The sequence below is a fragment of the Sphaerodactylus townsendi genome, linkage group LG08 (genome assembly GCF_021028975.2).
Source record: "Sphaerodactylus townsendi isolate TG3544 linkage group LG08, MPM_Stown_v2.3, whole genome shotgun sequence".
NCBI classification, from domain to species: Eukaryota; Metazoa; Chordata; class Lepidosauria; order Squamata; family Sphaerodactylidae; genus Sphaerodactylus; species Sphaerodactylus townsendi.
The window spans coordinates 45,019,968-45,037,165 of NC_059432.1; the positions used below are offsets into that span (position 1 = coordinate 45,019,968).

A 17,198-nucleotide genomic window follows, 5' to 3' on the forward strand; every position below is an offset into this window, starting at 1 on the left:
TTAAAGTGACATTCCATTTCATATCCCCCACTCATCTGAAGAGCTCACCTTAGATCATTCTTTCAGTCTAACCTTATTGTGAGATTAACATAAGAACATAAGAACTAGCCTGCTGGATCAGACCAGAGTCCATCTAGTCCAGCATTCTGCTACTCGCAGTGGCCCACCAGGTGCCTTCGGGAGCTCACGTGCAGGATGTGAAAGCAATGGCCTTCTGCTGCTGCTGCTGCTCCTGAGCACCTGGTCTGCTAAGGCATTTGCAATCTGAGATCAAGGAGGATCAAGATTGGTAGCCATAGATCGACTTCTCCGCCATAAATCTGTCCAAGCCTTTTTTAAAGCTATCCAGGTTAGTGGCCATCACCACCTCCTGTGGCAGCATATTCCAAACACCAATCACACGTTGCGTGAAGAAGTGTTTCCTTTTATTAGTCCTAATTCTCCCCCCCCAGCATTTTCAATGAATGCCCCCTGGTTCTAGTATTGTGAGAAAGAGAGAAAAAATTTCTCTCTGTCAACATTTTCTACCCCATGCATAATTTTATAGACTTCAATCATATCCCCCCTCAGACGTCTCCTCTCCAAACTAAAGAGTCCCAAACGCTGCAGCCTCTCCTCATAAGGAAGGTGCTCCAATCCTTCAATCATCCTCGTTGCCCTTCTCTGCACTTTTTCTATCTCTTCGATATCCTTTTTGAGATGTATGCGACCAGAACTGAACACAGTAATTCCAAGCGCGGTCACACTCACTGCTTTATATAAGGGCATGACAATCCTTGCAGTTTTATTATCAATTCCTTTCCTAATGATCCCCAGCATAGAGTTTGCCTTTTTCACAGCTGCCATGCATTGAGTTGACATTCCCATGGAACTATCAACTAAGATGCCCAAATCCCTTTCCTGGTTTGTGACTGATAGCACTGACCCCCTGTAGCTTGTATGTGAAGTTTGGATTTTTTGCAAGGTTCCTATGTGCATCACTTTGCATTTTGCTACATTGAACCAAGATTTGCCATTTCTGAGCCCAAATTCACCTAATTTCTATCAAGGTCCGCTTGGAGCTCTTGGCAATCCTTTGTGGTTCTCACCACCCTACATAATTTGGTATCATCTGCAAACTTGGCCACCACACTACCCACCCCTACTTTCAGGTCATTTATGAATAAGTTAAAGAGCACTGGTCCCAAAACGGATCCTTGGGGGACACCACTCCTTACATCTCTCCATTGTGAGAACTTCCCATTTATACCCACCCTTTGTTTCCTGTTTCTCACCCAGTTTTTAATCCATAGGAGGACTTCCCCTCTTATTCCTTCATTGCTGATTTTTCTCAACAGTCTCTGGTGAGGAATTTTGTCAAAAGCCTTTTGGAAATCCAAGTAGACAATGTCCACTGATTCCCCCTTATTCACCTGTCTGTTTTACTAATCTCAAAGCTAGTTCTAGTAAGTTTGTAAGACAGGACTTGCCTCTACAAAAGCCATGCTGACTCTTCCTCAGCAGGTCTTGCTTTTCTACATGTTTAATAATTTTATCTTTAATGATAGATTTTACTAATTTACCAGGAACAGATGTCAAACTGACTGGCCTGTAATTTCCCGGGTCCCCACTAGACCCTTTCTTAAAGATTGGTGTGACATTGGCCATCTTCCAGTCTTCAGGGATGGAGCCTGATTTCAGGGATAAGTTGCATATTAATGTGAGAACATCAGCAATTTCATGCTTGAGCTCTTTAAGAACTCTTGGATGAATGCAATCTGGGCCAGGGGATTTGGTTAGTTTATCAATGGCTGCCAGAACTTCTTCCTTGTCTACCACTATCTTCACTAGTTCCTCGGATTCACCTCCTAAGAAGCTTGGTTCGGGTGCAGGAATTTTCCTCACCTCCTCTTGGGTGAAGACAGATGCAAAGAATTCATTCATCTCTTCTTGGGTGAAGACAGATGCAAAGAATTCAAAGATTATGAGGATGAAATGAAGGAAAGGCCAATTGGTCATGCCATCTCAGCACCAACAATCCAATAGGGGCCCAGAGCCAGCTGGTGAGAAAGAATACACAGAGAGATGCAGCAGCTTTCTAGGCATAAGTACAGAATCATACTGCAGATCATGAAATGTGATATATTAATGTAGTTTTGATCCATGGCTTTTCTCAGTTACATTGATTCAATTATGTTATGCAGATAACCAATTTAGGTAGCATACATGCCAGTATTTACATCTTTTACTGGGGAGGAGACAGAAATGTAAATCAATCTGGAAAATTGCATCTCTTTCCCAAGAGAGGCAAATTATCTAATGGATACGTGTGTTAGCTGTAGTATTTCTTGCGTATTGTGATGCAATCGTTGTACATATCTTTCTTCCTTGCAATGATGAATGCTTGTTACGCATATTATTGGTAACGTTTCAAAGAAGTACCCACACGTAAGCCTCAATTTCCTAATATAAGCACTAACTGCTTATTCCACTAGGCAGCTTTTAAAGTATTAGGCATTTTCAGCAGAGAAGACAACAGCTGGTTCTGCCAGAAATATTGGCTACCCTAGAGGCATGTGTTGTACAGGACCCAACCTTTTCATTTAGCTGTCACAGCAATATCAACAAGCCATTCAACAAGACTGAAGAGGAAAATTTGTGGCTTTGGGGGACACAGGGAAGGAGGAAAGTTCTTGTACAAGAAGAGTATGTTGAAAACAATTCCTCCTGCATATACTGTACCAAAGAATGTTTTTCATCACTTCATTTTCATTTTATCTTTGTGTTGTCATCTTATTTAAATTCTATTTGCTTTCCAAAGTTGAGATAAACATGAAACACCACAATGTTCATTTCATGCCTATAAAAATTGTTCATCAATATTGCTGTGTAAATCAAGATACAGTCACAAACGTCTGGTTGATGGATCTAAATAATGCTGGAAACTGCAGCTCTAGAACAATTCATTACCAGGTTTCTTCCACTCTGAGAAACGTGATGGTGGGTGCCTAGGCAATCTGATTTTTTCCCCAGCAGTGGCAACCTATATCCTGCTTTTCACTATGATCTCTTTGAAGCTGTAGTGGCACAGTCACCAATGAGAATTGTTTTGACATGAACATACCTGCATGTTTCTGTGGGAACGTTTCTATGGCTGATTACCCATGGGGCAGCTGCTATTCACTGACAGCTGGATCATGACAGGGCAAGAAATCTTGTCCCTGCGCACTTCCTCCTGTGTGCAGCTGGAAGCAGACACACATTGAGGCACTTCCTCCCTATGGTGTGCCAAGAGAGGAAGCACGTTGGGGCAAGATTTCTTGTCCTGACATGCTTCCTCTTGCCCCGCCTTTCCCTGCAGAAAGCGAGAGTACTTATGGCATAACTTTTGTGCCAGAGTAGGGCAAGGACGAGTTAGAACTGGCCATGGGTAATTGGCCTATGAGTTTCTTCTGTGAACTGACTCTGGGGTTGAGTGCCATACCAATGCCTTTGGCGACAGGGAGCCATAGCACTAACTTCCATGCTATCTGATTGGCCCATGTGGGCTGCTGATCCAAATGTTCTCTATGACAGTATGGAATCCGTTTTTCTCACACAAATGCAAGAATATATGACTCAGTCCATATACTCTTATGTCTGGGATTCTAAGAAACTTGCAACTATTTTGTATGCCCAGGAAGATTTGAGCCTGTGTGGCCAACCATTTTTGAGTGGCTTCCAGAAGCAGATTGTGACACAGCCTGGGGAACTGCTCACCAAAAGAACAGAGATTAAAGAAAGCCTACCATGCTGAGCCCTACAAAATCCTTAGCTTGGAAAGTAATTTCCCTTGTTTTGAAAAGTATCAATATGTCTTTGATAGACCTGCAAAATAGAGCTGGGGACAGACTGGTGGGGATTTCTCTACAAACCTGAAGGAAGTCTGAGAAAAATCTGAAATCTTAAAAATGAAATAAAGGATTACAACTATGAAATGCTTGTGACTTTAAGGAAAGAATGCTCACAGAACTTTCAGTGACTGTTTAGGGAGCTATTGGATCCTGTAAAACATAGCCATGGGTGGCCATGGTGGTGGTGGACTTGAAGGCCAAAACAGACCTGGATAAGGTCTCACCGTGCCTCCATTGTCATGTCCCCTGAAAAAGAACAGCTCATTGGGGACAGACCCACAGATGACTACAGGAAACCTATTAACCACACATCAGCAGCAGGCACTGGGCTCAGCCTGATGTTAGCAGAAGTGGCTGGACATCTGGGATTGACCTCGACTAGAAATGGCATCCACCACACCATTGGGACCAGTCCAGCACTGGATGGCACCATGAAACTGTGCACAGCCCTACACTGGAAGCCATCACAAAATATTACCAGACTTTTCCAGGGGAGAGGTTGCCAGGGACAAGGAAGGAGAGAGGGGTGCAGATGAAGTCAGATTGGTTGGCAGGTGGGAAAGAGAAAGGGAAAGAGAAAATAGTAGAAGAGAGAGAGAGAGATTTATACAGCCAATGGCCAGTCATCAACAATAAAAAAATACAAAAATATAGATACAATTCAGTCACATAATCAAATCCTAAAACTTGATATTACTACTTAATCATCACAGCATTCACAAGCAATGTTGATCTATTGCACTCTTTAGCAAGGAATTAGGCTTTTTATAAATTGGATAACAAAAATTCGCAATCCAAATGAGGTATTGGGATCTCTCTCCTGCAGAAAGATTTTTAATTTTAAACTATTCGAATCTATCCCTTCTTTACATGTCAAATGTGATACTAGGGCATAGATCTAGGGCATAGGTGTCAAATTTGCCGCCCTCCAGATGTTATGGACTACAGTTCCCATAATCCCCTGCCAGCATCATGCTGGCAGGGGATTATGGGAACTGTAGTCCATAACATCTGGAGGGCCGCGAATTTGACACCCGTGATCTAGGGCATAGATCAAGGTGTTCCTTTCATCTTGATACAATTCACAATACAATAACATGTGGGTTAAAGTTTCTACCTTCTCCCACTTACAATAACAAGTTCTCCGATCATACAAGATTCTCTGAAATCTGCCTGTTAGGACAGCTGAGAGGAATGAATCAAAGCAGGTCCTAGAGAAGGCCCATCTACATTTTATAAATATTGAAAAAACAAGGGGCTGCTGAAGTGAGGCATATAAGGTAGGGGATGTGGGTAAAATGTACTTTCAGGTCCCCCACTGGTCTTCTCTATTTCACAAAAAAAAAAACCAATATAGTTAAATATAAATTGATTAACAATAACTAGCAGTGATTAAATATTACTAAAATATGATTATCTTCTGCACAGCATAAATATAACATCTTTAGGACATCATGAAAAGATCCGTTTTGAGATTCTGTGTTCCCACAGCACGGGAGAACACAAGAGTTACCAGCCAAAATGGATCTTTTTCCTGCCTGCTTCATGGAGCTCTTGTCAGTTTCACAGTGGTGCCCGCCATTTTGTGTGCTGCAGGAGATTCTCTGTGGAGATTTCTCATGGAGGTTTCCTCTGCTTGCAGTGCAGCCATTTGCTGTTTTGCCATAAAAAGTAAATGAATAAAGTTTGTTTAGCCTAGCAATCCCCTGCACATGTCATTTTTCCTCTTGTTTTGAGGTATACATCTGTGAAGCTGCATTGACACAAAAACGCTCATATTGCAGCTTCTCTAATCATGGGGAACCTTCACGGTGAATGTTCAGCAGTACACAAAATGGCAGCTGCGAGCAGCAGAAATGAAAGCAAGAAGTTTCAGCTGCAGAAATGTTGGGCCTGCTGGCATTCACCCAATAGGCAGAAATAGTCTTCAACCCAGGTTGGGAAAATAGATTTCTAGTGATTTTTTTAGAACCCAGATTGAGAGAAATATAATGGGCTGAACTCGTTTTGGGGAAGAGATCTGTGCAAAGTTCTTCTCCAAAATGCTTTCTATAATGTCTTAAAGATGTTATATTTGTGCTATGCAGAATCCACCTATGTTGACCTGGTTTTCTGGTAATAAAGGGGTTTCTTTCTGTGAAACTTTTCACAACAATCTTTGAACAACCCCCCTCGCTCTCTCCATCCTTTGTTATTCAGAAACTTTTCCCAAAGAAGATTTTTCTTCCTCTATTAAAAGTATACATGTACTTGCAGCATATTGAATTTCTATGTATTCCATTGTTTTTATGAGTAAATTCTATTTTAAGCTGGTTTCAGAGTCCCCTCAAGAAAACATGGACATTTTGCAGATATATTATGTTCTATGGAAATATGTTGATCTACACAAGTTTCCTTTTCCCGTTAATTCTACATTTCTTAAGATTTGTCAGTTCATATGTAGATTGGAATAAGGGGTATCTAAAGTCCACATTGCAAATATAATTTTAACAATATTTGTACATTTTGAAATATGCTATACTTGCTCTGCAATAAACATTTAGACTGGATATAGATTCTTATTCTTACTCAGTGATTCAGCTGTTCTGCTTTTAAGATCTTTGAGTAGAATGGGAGGGAAAGGGATTGTGATATTTACAGAGGATACCCTGCCTCTGGAAGAAGTGTGGAAAGGCAAGAAGGAGGAAGGATTTTTTTCCAAGAAAAGAAATTTTAAGGAAGGAAAGATAGCAAAATACTAAAAGTTTTAATTGACTTGGCAAGAAATATATAAGAATATCCTGTGCTGCCTTTTCAGATAATAATTTTTTAATGTTAGTTTTAGTGAAACAGCCAAAGGGCATAATCTATCAATTATTCCTTATTGCTGCTGCATTTCTAAATTCAGAGGCCACCTCATTTAGCCTTTACTTTTTTCATGTCCTGTAGAAGCAGTGTTATGAGCAGTGTTTGACATCCTCACAATCTACAAATGTGAATGTTTTGACACTTTCTGTCAGAATTACTGATTTTGTGATTACATTGATCTTTCTGGCATTGACGCCCCCATTCCCCTAGAGGAAAATGATTTTATTGTGTAAGTCAATGATCACATAAAAATCATTGCAAAATTGAAATTGCCACAGATTTTCAGAAACATTCCTACATTGGCATACGTGGTTGATGCCTGAAAGGATCTGTGGGCATCTATTTGCACATACTAACTGTTGGAAATTTTAGTCAGAAATTTAAGCAATATATATTTTGACTTGCCTTTATGATACAAATCAGCACAATTGAGTTTTCAGGTTTCCATGACAAGTTGTGTCTGCATTAACTGTAACCAAATCCAATCACTGTGTATTGAAAATGGTTTGAACATGCATTCTCTGCCATAAAATGTCTTCATTCTAAATTGGTTTCCTTCCCATCTGATTGATATACAGTTTCCGCACCCCCCCCCCTTAAAATTACTTTCTCTTATGAAGTAAAAAGACCAGTTTAGCTAAGAAGCACAATGATTTCTTTATGAAGACATCTTATAAATATAGCATAAGACAACTGTCAACCGTCAGGAATATTTGCTTCTAGAACAAAACTACAGCAAACATATAGTGTTTAGGTATTCCCTTTAACTGAAATGTGTAGTGAAATAATGTCTTTAGGTTGTTTCTAATGTTTAAAGTGCCAGGAGGTTTCTCAAGAAATGAGAGAACCAGTTTCCTCCCTTACATTTTGAAATGTTAGTCCTATGTCCAGATGATGTAAATCACCAGGGTTTTCACAGATGAGACTGTAGAAATACAGCTCATTATAACAAGGGCACTGTTATAATTCTGAGGATTTATTTCTTCTTCCATTGCTTGCAATTTTATAACTGTTAACTGTAGATTATTTACAAAAAAAATCCACCAGTTGTATCTTGTTTTTATCTATTTCCTCCAAACTAATCCACACCAGAATAACTCATTAGTTAGCTTCAGACATGGGTATCTTCATTCCCCAGCTGGGGTTAACTATAGCTCAAATCATTATAGTGATCCGTATTCTAGCATTATGCAACCTTTTATATTGTATTTTGAAATTATTGCATTTGGAATTGGGCTAGGCAAACTGAGTTAGCTCACCAAATATATCAGAATAACTTGGTGCATTCTGACCCAAATTACGAAATCTGAACTCCATCACACTCCCAGTTAAATGGGTCCAAATACCCTTTTTACCCCTGTAATCTCCCAAGCTCCCTTCTAGCTCCCAAGCCCAGCCCCGCTGCCCCTGTCCCTCCCTCAAAGGCATAATTAGGTCATTGAAGAGAGCAGGCAGGCTGAGAGCCAGAGGTCAGAGGAAGACCAGACATGTGGGGCTTACCAGGAAATACATCATCCAGGTCCAGCTATGCCCATGACAGGGCTTAAGTAAGATGTCCCAGCTAATGGGACCAGGGTCCTAAGATGACTCAGTTCTCCCCTGAAGCAGATGCCTGCAGTTCAAAGAACCTTCTGCCATAGCAAGCAGCAATGCAGGTACTTCTTTTATCACTTAGCTGCTGCCTTTGTCTTTGCCTTCTTCCTGCAGCTGGCTTGTTACTCAGCTCATCTAAGGTAACTGATGGCTCTCCCAGCTGCACAGCATCAGGCTCTGTTTCTGGCTCTGCCTCTGCTGGCAGGGAAGGGCTTGAAGTTCGCTCTGCCTTGGCTGGCAGGAGCTGCCTCTGTTGCCTGCAGCTCTTGATCCACAGTGCCTTCAGGCTCCATGTTGAATTCCTCATTTCCCAGGACTGGCTCATAATACTTTCCTGTCCTTTCCTTTCCAGTAAGAGTGAGAGACAAATTTATAAACATCTAGTGAACATTTTAAAAAGTGGTCATAGACAATATAATAACTATTGACACTATTAACTTTCTGTTTCATTTTTTAACAAAAAAATATCAATTTATACAAAAATTTGGCTTGGGATTTTAAGATGTGTTTTTTAATTTTTTTTCCAGTGGTCTTTTTGCTGGTAATTTCACGGAAACACATTATTTGGAAGATGGTACCTGTGCTGTTCTCATGCGTAATTACACGGTAAGACTTGTGACTTCTTGCCAGGAAGTAAAATAGTACTTTATCATTAAAAGACTTTATGAATGAGGCCATAATAGGTTTTGGCCATGTTGTTAGAAAATCATGTTTGTGAAAGGAAAAGTTCTAAGTGGTACAAAAGGCTTTAATAGATTTGGTTTTACTGGCTATAAGATTTAAGCACTTAAGATTCTTTGAAAATGTACCCATTAGAGCTTTTCAACAAACTTCAAGCAGCTTTTTTTGAATATGAACCAGTTTCTATAGTGCATAAAGTCTCAAAAGGAGATCCTGGCCCATTATGCATGGAAGGTTTATCTCAAGGCTCTTTATTGAACAATGGGCTTGTAGTGGGGTCTCCGCAATTTCTCTGTTTACACACAAGGTGACTGCCTGCAGTGTACTTTGTCTGCTGAATTCTGCCGGCTCTATGTTCCTGGTTCTTTTAACTCAGCCTATCAAATCAGCCTTGAAGACACAGATCTCTCCACACACTTTCTCTCTCTCTCTCTCTCCCTGTTGTGCAGCAGCAGGGAAGAGACAGGCTTGTTTTAAAAGAAAGGCTAGTTTAAAATAAAGTGTTTAAAAGGCCTCCTGATCATCAGGAGTAGAGTGGAGGAGGTAGGATGGAGTGAAAAAGAAACCTGCTTGTACAGTTCCTTGGAAAAGTCCTTTCTGTTATTATTACATCAAGATATTGCACAGTGAATATTATTGTTGTATCAAGATACGGCACAGTGAAGCTAGGTAGGCTGGCTATGGGCCGAGGAAGATGTCCAGGGCAAAGCTGTGCTCACTGGCAAATCCTTTCCTCTCTGACAGCAAAGCAAATTAAAGTTGTGCTAGAAGTGGTCTCACTTGCCGTGGTGAGAATGGAAGGTGAAAGGCGAGGCTCCAGAAAATATGTCTATACAAGAAATCTTGCTGCAATGGACACTCACACCCATTATGCAGCAGACATGTTGTGCCCCAAAGGCCTTTTTGCCTTCTACAATACAAAAAATGTTCTTCTATTCATTTTTCCTGTTTTTATTGAGTCAAATACTGGGGGGAGGGATGAAAGAAAGATTTGTGTATTAACCAGTGATTGTGAAGATTTACACACATGTTCTCCCAAGGAATTTTGAATCTTCCTTTTACAAATACAGAAGTGCTTTGAAGAAAGAGTGTTTTTTGTCTTCTGGCTGTAAGTAAAGCTTCTTAATTAAAACAGCACACTGGCTGATCCTAATTATTATATTTATCTTTTATCTTTTGATTAAACTCATATTAATGGGATTTCTTTTTTTAAAAAAAAGCAATGTGTTTGGTGCACCATATTGGAGCCATTACTATATACTCATTTTAACTGGAGTTTTAAACTGAATGCAAAAACAGCAGTCTAAATAGGAAAATAATATAGTATAATGATTTAGAAAATGGTTAAAACATTTTATGCTTTGCTGGAATTCCCCTCTCTGCCTTGCTATCAAAAAATACCTTTGATTTTAAAAATATTTAAAATATTCTTTATCCTGGTGAAGATGTAAAATCCGCACAATGGGAATATAAAGAGCTTCATAACAGTCTTGTGCTAACCTGAGATAAATCCCAGGATTACAGAAAAATAAGAAAAGTTTTAAAAGGGTTGGGGAGAAGATAAAAAACAGAGGAGAGGAGAATGACGTAAGTCACTGGGTCCCCACTGAGAAAAAAGGCAGGGATACTCCAAAGAGAGTAAAATAATCGTTATGCTCTCAGAGCACTAATGTTGCACAATTTAATTGTGCAAAAAAAAAATGATCAGTTGTCACAAAGAAAAGTAGCATTTTAGTCTGCCAGAGCAATACAAAATGAGAAAAGAAAAGCGTGGATGGGTTGAGTGAGCAGTAGGGGAATGGGAGCATGGAAGGGTGTATGAGTAAAGGAAAATTAGGAAGAAAGATCTGAAAGAAACAGGGGGAATGGGATTTCCCCTTCCCTGAAAGATTTCATGGCCACTATGTCTGGTATATATCATGTTCTCTTCCATGTATATAAAAATTGCCACCATATTTTGTGAGATTCTCGTAAATTGTTAAAAATGGTAAAAGAAAGTGTCTCCTTGATGGGGGAATCCTTCTGCCTCTGTGAGACTGCAGAGAAACAAAATGACCATCAAAGGTTGTTTATTAGGGGTCATCCAGAGTTTGCAAGATTGCTGTCTCCACACTAATCCCAATATGGAAAAGAGGAAACAGAACTCTCTAGGAAGATAACATGATATGTTGTGCTTTATGCAATACTCCTTCAAGCTGATTTTGCCACCTCTTCCTATTCATTGCCTTCCATTTGTCAATGTACCCTAAATACAGCCTCTGGGACTCATCTTGTTGAAGGCTTAATTGGGCAGGATCCTGAAAAGGATTATATCTACTGCAACCATGGTTTGAATCAAGAGCTGATGCATGGGGTACAAGCCTGGCACTGTATCTTCAGTGGGTTGCTTCTGGGTGGGTCTTCTGTCTCTGCTGTTCCCGTCTGGCAGTGGCAGAGCCTGGAGAGTCTTGGCTTTGGACCAGCCCAGCTACAGGATAGCTGTTACTGCTTCTGGAATATCAGTTGGGTCTCCTAATGCCAAGGTCTCAACTGTAGGCTCTTGGAACATGGCCCTTAGGAGCTGGGGGCAGGATCTCGGGGCATGGCCTCAGGACCTACAGCTTTGGGTCTGAAATATCCCTGTAGTGCTGGGGGTTGCCTGGATTCTCTTTTTCTGCCTCAGCGTAGAACTCTGTCTCTTTCTGGAGCTGAGTTCTCCAATGCTTCTTATCCTAGCTCAACAGGGTTCTTGGCAATGGTGCTCAAATGCTGGTCAAAAGAGCAAAGGGTGATGTGTCAAAGAATCACTGGTGACTTCTAAGCCACTGAGTGAATATCTTTGGCATAACACGATTCTGAGCATATGTGTTTAGGATCAGTCTTTTATTGCACCCAGGATGCATAAAGAGTCACTGGGTTGGAGTGCAAAAAGAAATAAGGGGAAAAGATTACACAATCATATTGATCACTGAGCCCTAGGACCTTGTAAACCTGGGCCATACTTCTCTGTTCAGTCACTGCCTCACTGACTCATCCCATGCCTGGTTGGCATTATCCTTATGTCATCTTTAGTGTGGGCTTAACTCAGAGCCATAGAATATGCAGTTCATCCAAAGTCATCCAAAATCTGTTCATCCATGATTTATTTAGTTTGGAAAAAGTGCAGCTAGGTTTTGAACAAATTTTGGAGATGCATTAGCAATTAGTTATTTTTTTAAAAAAAATATTAAACCAGTGATATTATAATTGTGGGTGAAACCTCTCAGGGGTCTGGCTGCAGAATAAATAGTGGCATAGTTCTTTAATGTCATCATTAATATGCTAGTTAGTAGGTGTTTTTTTTTACAAAAATATTCAGTCTAAAAAGTTGTCAGATTCCATTAGCTAATAACCTGAGTGGTGAATAGGACCTCCCAAGGGTTATTTTCACCCTTCCTAATAATGATCCTGACTAAACTGGTGTTTGAACGCAGGGGACCAGGAAGTAATCTTGGCTAAGGTTGAAGATGAAAACATTTGTTGAACTTATTAATATTATTTTTGAATTTTCCAGCTGTCACTGATGCTCTTCTGCTTTGAGAAAATCAATGACAGCCTGAATGCCAAGTCTTCCTGGGGAATTTGGCACAATGCAGCTTCTTCTCAGTCTATCCTGCCTTCTCCCTGACTCCTAGAGATCTCTCCATTTCCTGTCTTCTTTTGCCAGAAGAAATGAGCTGCTTGTGCTCATTTGTGTGTTATAACTTTCTGCTTTTAATTATAATGGTGTGTGCGTGCACTCATTTGTGCATGTATTAATATCTGCATAGTATAAATATAAACAGTCTTCGAAACTGGAGTTTTGAACACCATTTATATTTTGTATTCTTCTTGCTCTGGTGAAGATTAGAAAAATGGTGCCGAAACAATCTGAGAGATATTACATTAGTCTTTATCCAACCGTGTGAACTGCAAGTAGATTATAGATCTTTCATTTTGTGCACAGTTAGATCTCCACCTACAAAGTAAAAAGAAAAGGAGAGATAACTCTTGTGCACAACTAATATTTTCTTTACTGTGTAATCAAATTTGCCAAGAAATCATACTCCTGAGCTGTTAAAACTCGACCCTGGTCTTTTCATCGTTATTGCTTTCTCTAACAAAATCAAGGTGGTCTTTAGAAGTCTGCTGTCTGAGGCGATGTAATTGAAAACCATGCCCCGATACTGGAAAGGTTAATTAATGCAGCTTAGATATGAATGAACCAGAGTAATAAGAGGCAGAGTGGGATGACTGCCAGGTTGAAATATGACTGATAACTTTCCTTTCTCTAATAAAATAAAAAAGCAACCTTTTACAATGAGGCTTTGGGTTTCCACATGGCATTCAGAAAAGCTGTTTTTAAAAAGTCACAAAGAAATGCTGAACATGATATAATCATTATGTTCTAGCTGGGTCCATAATTGGGAATATGCTGTTAGTCAACAATAGCATTAACTTTGGTTCTAGACAAATGTGCATCTTTACTGAGTATATATCTTCTGTTGTGGTTGCCTTTTGTAAGCAGCTAGATTTATTAAAGAAATATAATAACCAAGCCACAAATGAAACAAGCCTGTTGTTTCTGAAAATAGAAGATCTCCCTTTTATTCCTGTTCTTTTTATTATGCTCCCATGTCAGCATAATTTAATAAAATGCTTTCTCTCCCCCCACCCCTTTTCATAAGTTTCAAGCATTTCTGAAGCCATGAAAACAGGGAATTACCTTGCTTTGTGTGCTTAGACACATATTATATATCTGCCTCTCATTAATAAAAACATATCTATATTGAAAGCCTAAAGGTAAATGACAGTCTAATTCTGCTGTTTTATTTTACACTGTGCCCCATATCACAGTTTTCCAGTAAGCATAAACTTCTTCCACATGGCTTTGCTGAAAATGCAGAGGCTTTCACAGTGGCAACAGAATACCCACACAACAGTTTTCTTCATCTCAACCTCCCATGGCCACCATTTACCAGGAACTCTTAGCTCCTAACAATCCATATATATAAAAATCTACCAGTGTGTTTTTCTGCTGACAGGTAATCTCCCAAACTACTGGACCGATTGCTTTGAAATTTTCACACAACATTGCATTCGCGTGCTGCCAGGTTTCCATACTGTTTCCACACCTCCTGTTGTGTACATGACACAACTGTGCCAGTTATTGTGTACATGTCACACCTGTGACAGTTGGAACCACAGTTCTGTTCCCCAACAGCGCCATCTGCTGGCTGTTGAAGCAACACCCTCTGATACAAGGGAACCAACCATGCCTTCCTTGAAAACCACTGCCTTATGCAGTTAAAGGAATGGGGCCCGCCATCTGGATATGACCCCCCCCACCCTATCGGAGGAAGGGGAAGGTGAGGGAGGGTTCGGGGGTTTGCTGGACCAAACGCTCTGAAATTTGAACACAATGTAGCTTATGCCTCCCAGCGTGTTTTACGCTAGATAATTTGCCTGCAAGGGAAGGGAGTGAAAGGGACAGGACTAGCCACCTGCACATGGCCCACCCATCCTAGCAGAGGAAGGGGAACGTTAGGGAGGGACCGGCTGGGTTGCCATGCAAGGGAAGGGGGGAGAGGGAGGGGAGCGAGGGGCCCCTTGCCCCTCCCCTCCCTTGCAATCATTGTGCAATGGCACATGTTCAAACCATTCGCTTCCCCTTTTCTTTCTTTTCCACTTCACCAGACTAAGTCACAGCAACGCGTGGCCAGGCCCGCTAGTATTATAACAATTTGTTGCCATAATCTATTAATTATTGGCTTTAATCTTTTAAAGGCCTCTAACATTTTCCTCTCAGAATGATAAAGAGAGATATGCAGTGTTCATATTTCCTCTTATAACTCTGCAATAAAATGGGCTATTTTTTTAAAAAAAATGGAAGCTGGGGTGAGCAGCAATCTAGCAAAAAAAGAGATTTTTTAAAAGCTCTCCAGTTGGGTGCATATGGTGCCTGCAAGATCTGAGGCAAAAATGTGAGTGGGACCTATAAAACTGGACATCTTCTCATCCATACAACATCAAAAGGCAGTTTAGTTGCAGTCTATTCAAAAAGATTGCACTAAACCAGGTTAGGGAAAGATCTCAGGGGGAAATACAGAACAAATATGAACAGAGGACATCATGCAGTAAGGTAGCCAAACAGAGCAAAACTTTGTGTTGAAATAGCCATAGTGATGAAGAGTCAGTGTGTCATTTAAAATGTTTTAAATTCTTGTTTGAAACTTACTGAATGAGGAGCACCATAGATCTTATTAGCATGAACTAATTTTAATGCAGAACTAAGAACTGAGAAGATTCTATTTGTTTCACACAGGGAAATACACAGTTTTGGTGGCATTCAGTCCTAAAATTCAGGGAAGCCTTCAACATGAGGAACTTAGTACAGTGATGGCGAACCTTTTTGAGACAGAGTGCCCGAATTGCAACCCAAACCCCACTTATTTATCGCAAAGTGCCAACCTGGCAATTTAACCTGAATGCTGAGGTTTTAGTTTAGAAAAAACTGGTCGGCTCCCTCTTCCTCTGCCCCACCTGTTCGAGCAGGGGCCAGCCTGCTCTAGCCTCCAGCAAGTCTTGCGTGCACTGCTCTGTGTCTCTCTAGCATCTCTGCCTCCTCTGTGCACCCCCCCAGACAACAGCCACCCGGAGCACAGGCACCAGGCCCGCCAGCTGAGGCCTCCATGCTCACCGCAGTGCGCGCACGTTGTTCTCAGTGGCCCTGGCCAGCCTAGATGTGTGTATCAGGGGGATGATTTTCTGCCCCTCACATGATGAACTCTGTGTGCGCGTGCCCACAGAGAGGGCTCCGAGTACCACCTCTGGCACCCGTGCCATAGGTTCACTATCACTGACTTAGTATAACAACAATAAACCAATATGTAGAATACAAAGATACTGAATATTTCCACTATTCTGTATTTAATTAGGAACACTGCTACTACCATGGTCGCTTGCAAGGTTATGCTGAATCTGCAGTCAGTTTGAGTACATGTTCTGGACTCAGGTAAGTGAAACAATAAGAAATAATGATGCTAGCAACTCTGTCTGCTAAGGCATGAGTGTGACTCAATTTTGTTCCGCTTTTGTGTTATCAGCTATTAGAAGGCAGCCATGCTGAGACCACTAATCCCAGCTAGGCAGACCCCCTCAAAATAAAAGCCTCCTTAAAGTCAAAAACCTATACCAATTTCACTTGAATATCTCAATCTGCTTAGGTTCTCGAGCCTTCTCCATCCCTTTTTTTTCTTTTATCTGTCCTGTGGTTGGCCATGTGGACAGGTGACCAGAAATCTCATATGATATTTCTTAGCTTTTCGTATCTGCTCTGCCCTTTTCAAGAAAGCTCCTGTTGTGTCTGCCATGTCAAAGTCTTTTGTCCATTAACAATATTAGCTGAAAAGGAAACTGTTGACCACATGTTTACCTTCAGTTTACCAAATGTTGGGGATGTACAACATGAGTACTGATATCTGTATTTGAAAAAAAAAATAACCCCAGAAAGAGAGGTGAGGAGAAAAAAATGAAGTTGATGAGTGAAAAGGCATGCCTGCTTGCCAAACTGTGTCACAGAACCACTGCCTCATAGGAGCTGTATCCTAACTTCATGTTTTGATCTCTCTGTGAGCTCAGTGGTTTTTTGGGTATGGTATTTTAAAAGCGAGTCCTGGAACTGATACAGACAAAAGAAGTTACATCAATGCATATTCAAAACTTGCAAAGTGAGTAATATCTAAACCAGAGGTCTGCAACCTGCGGCTCTCCAGATGTTCATGGACTACAAATCCCATCAGCCCCTGCCAGCATGGCCAACTGGCCATGCTGGCAGGGGCTGATGGGAATTGTAGTCCATGAACATCTGGAGAGCCGCAGGTTGCAGACCCCTGATCTAAACCTATGACACATAAAATATAATTCTGTCTGTTTCCTGGTGACAACTCCAGATGTTCTTAAAATAGTCCAACAGGTAGCATAAAGTCTTATTTGGCTATAAAACCTCCAGATCTGGTTTTATTTTGGTAATTCTTTTTCAAGCCAATCTGTAATGTATAAATTCAAATATCAGTATCTATAAATTAAATACATTCCACTTATTCTTACAGTTTTCAAAATCAAAAGCCCCATCCCATGTGCAATTACAGAGTACATGCAAGGTTTTTCTTTCTTTTCTCCTCTAGGAGTAAACTTGTTTTTCTAAAA

At 40.6% G+C, this 17,198-nt stretch overlaps 1 protein-coding gene across 2 annotated transcripts in view; it reads left to right on the forward strand.

Annotated features, from left to right (window-relative positions):
- The window catches only part of ADAM12 (ADAM metallopeptidase domain 12), a 327,649-nt gene that overhangs the window by 168,201 nt on the left and 142,250 nt on the right, over positions 1–17,198 (forward strand). For both annotated transcript variants that reach the window (XM_048505732.1, XM_048505733.1), the window contains exons 4-5: positions 8,840–8,918; positions 15,929–16,005. In XM_048505732.1, coding sequence (XP_048361689.1) covers positions 8,840–8,918; positions 15,929–16,005 — 156 coding nt within the window. The remainder of the gene's footprint in view (positions 1–8,839; positions 8,919–15,928; positions 16,006–17,198) is intronic.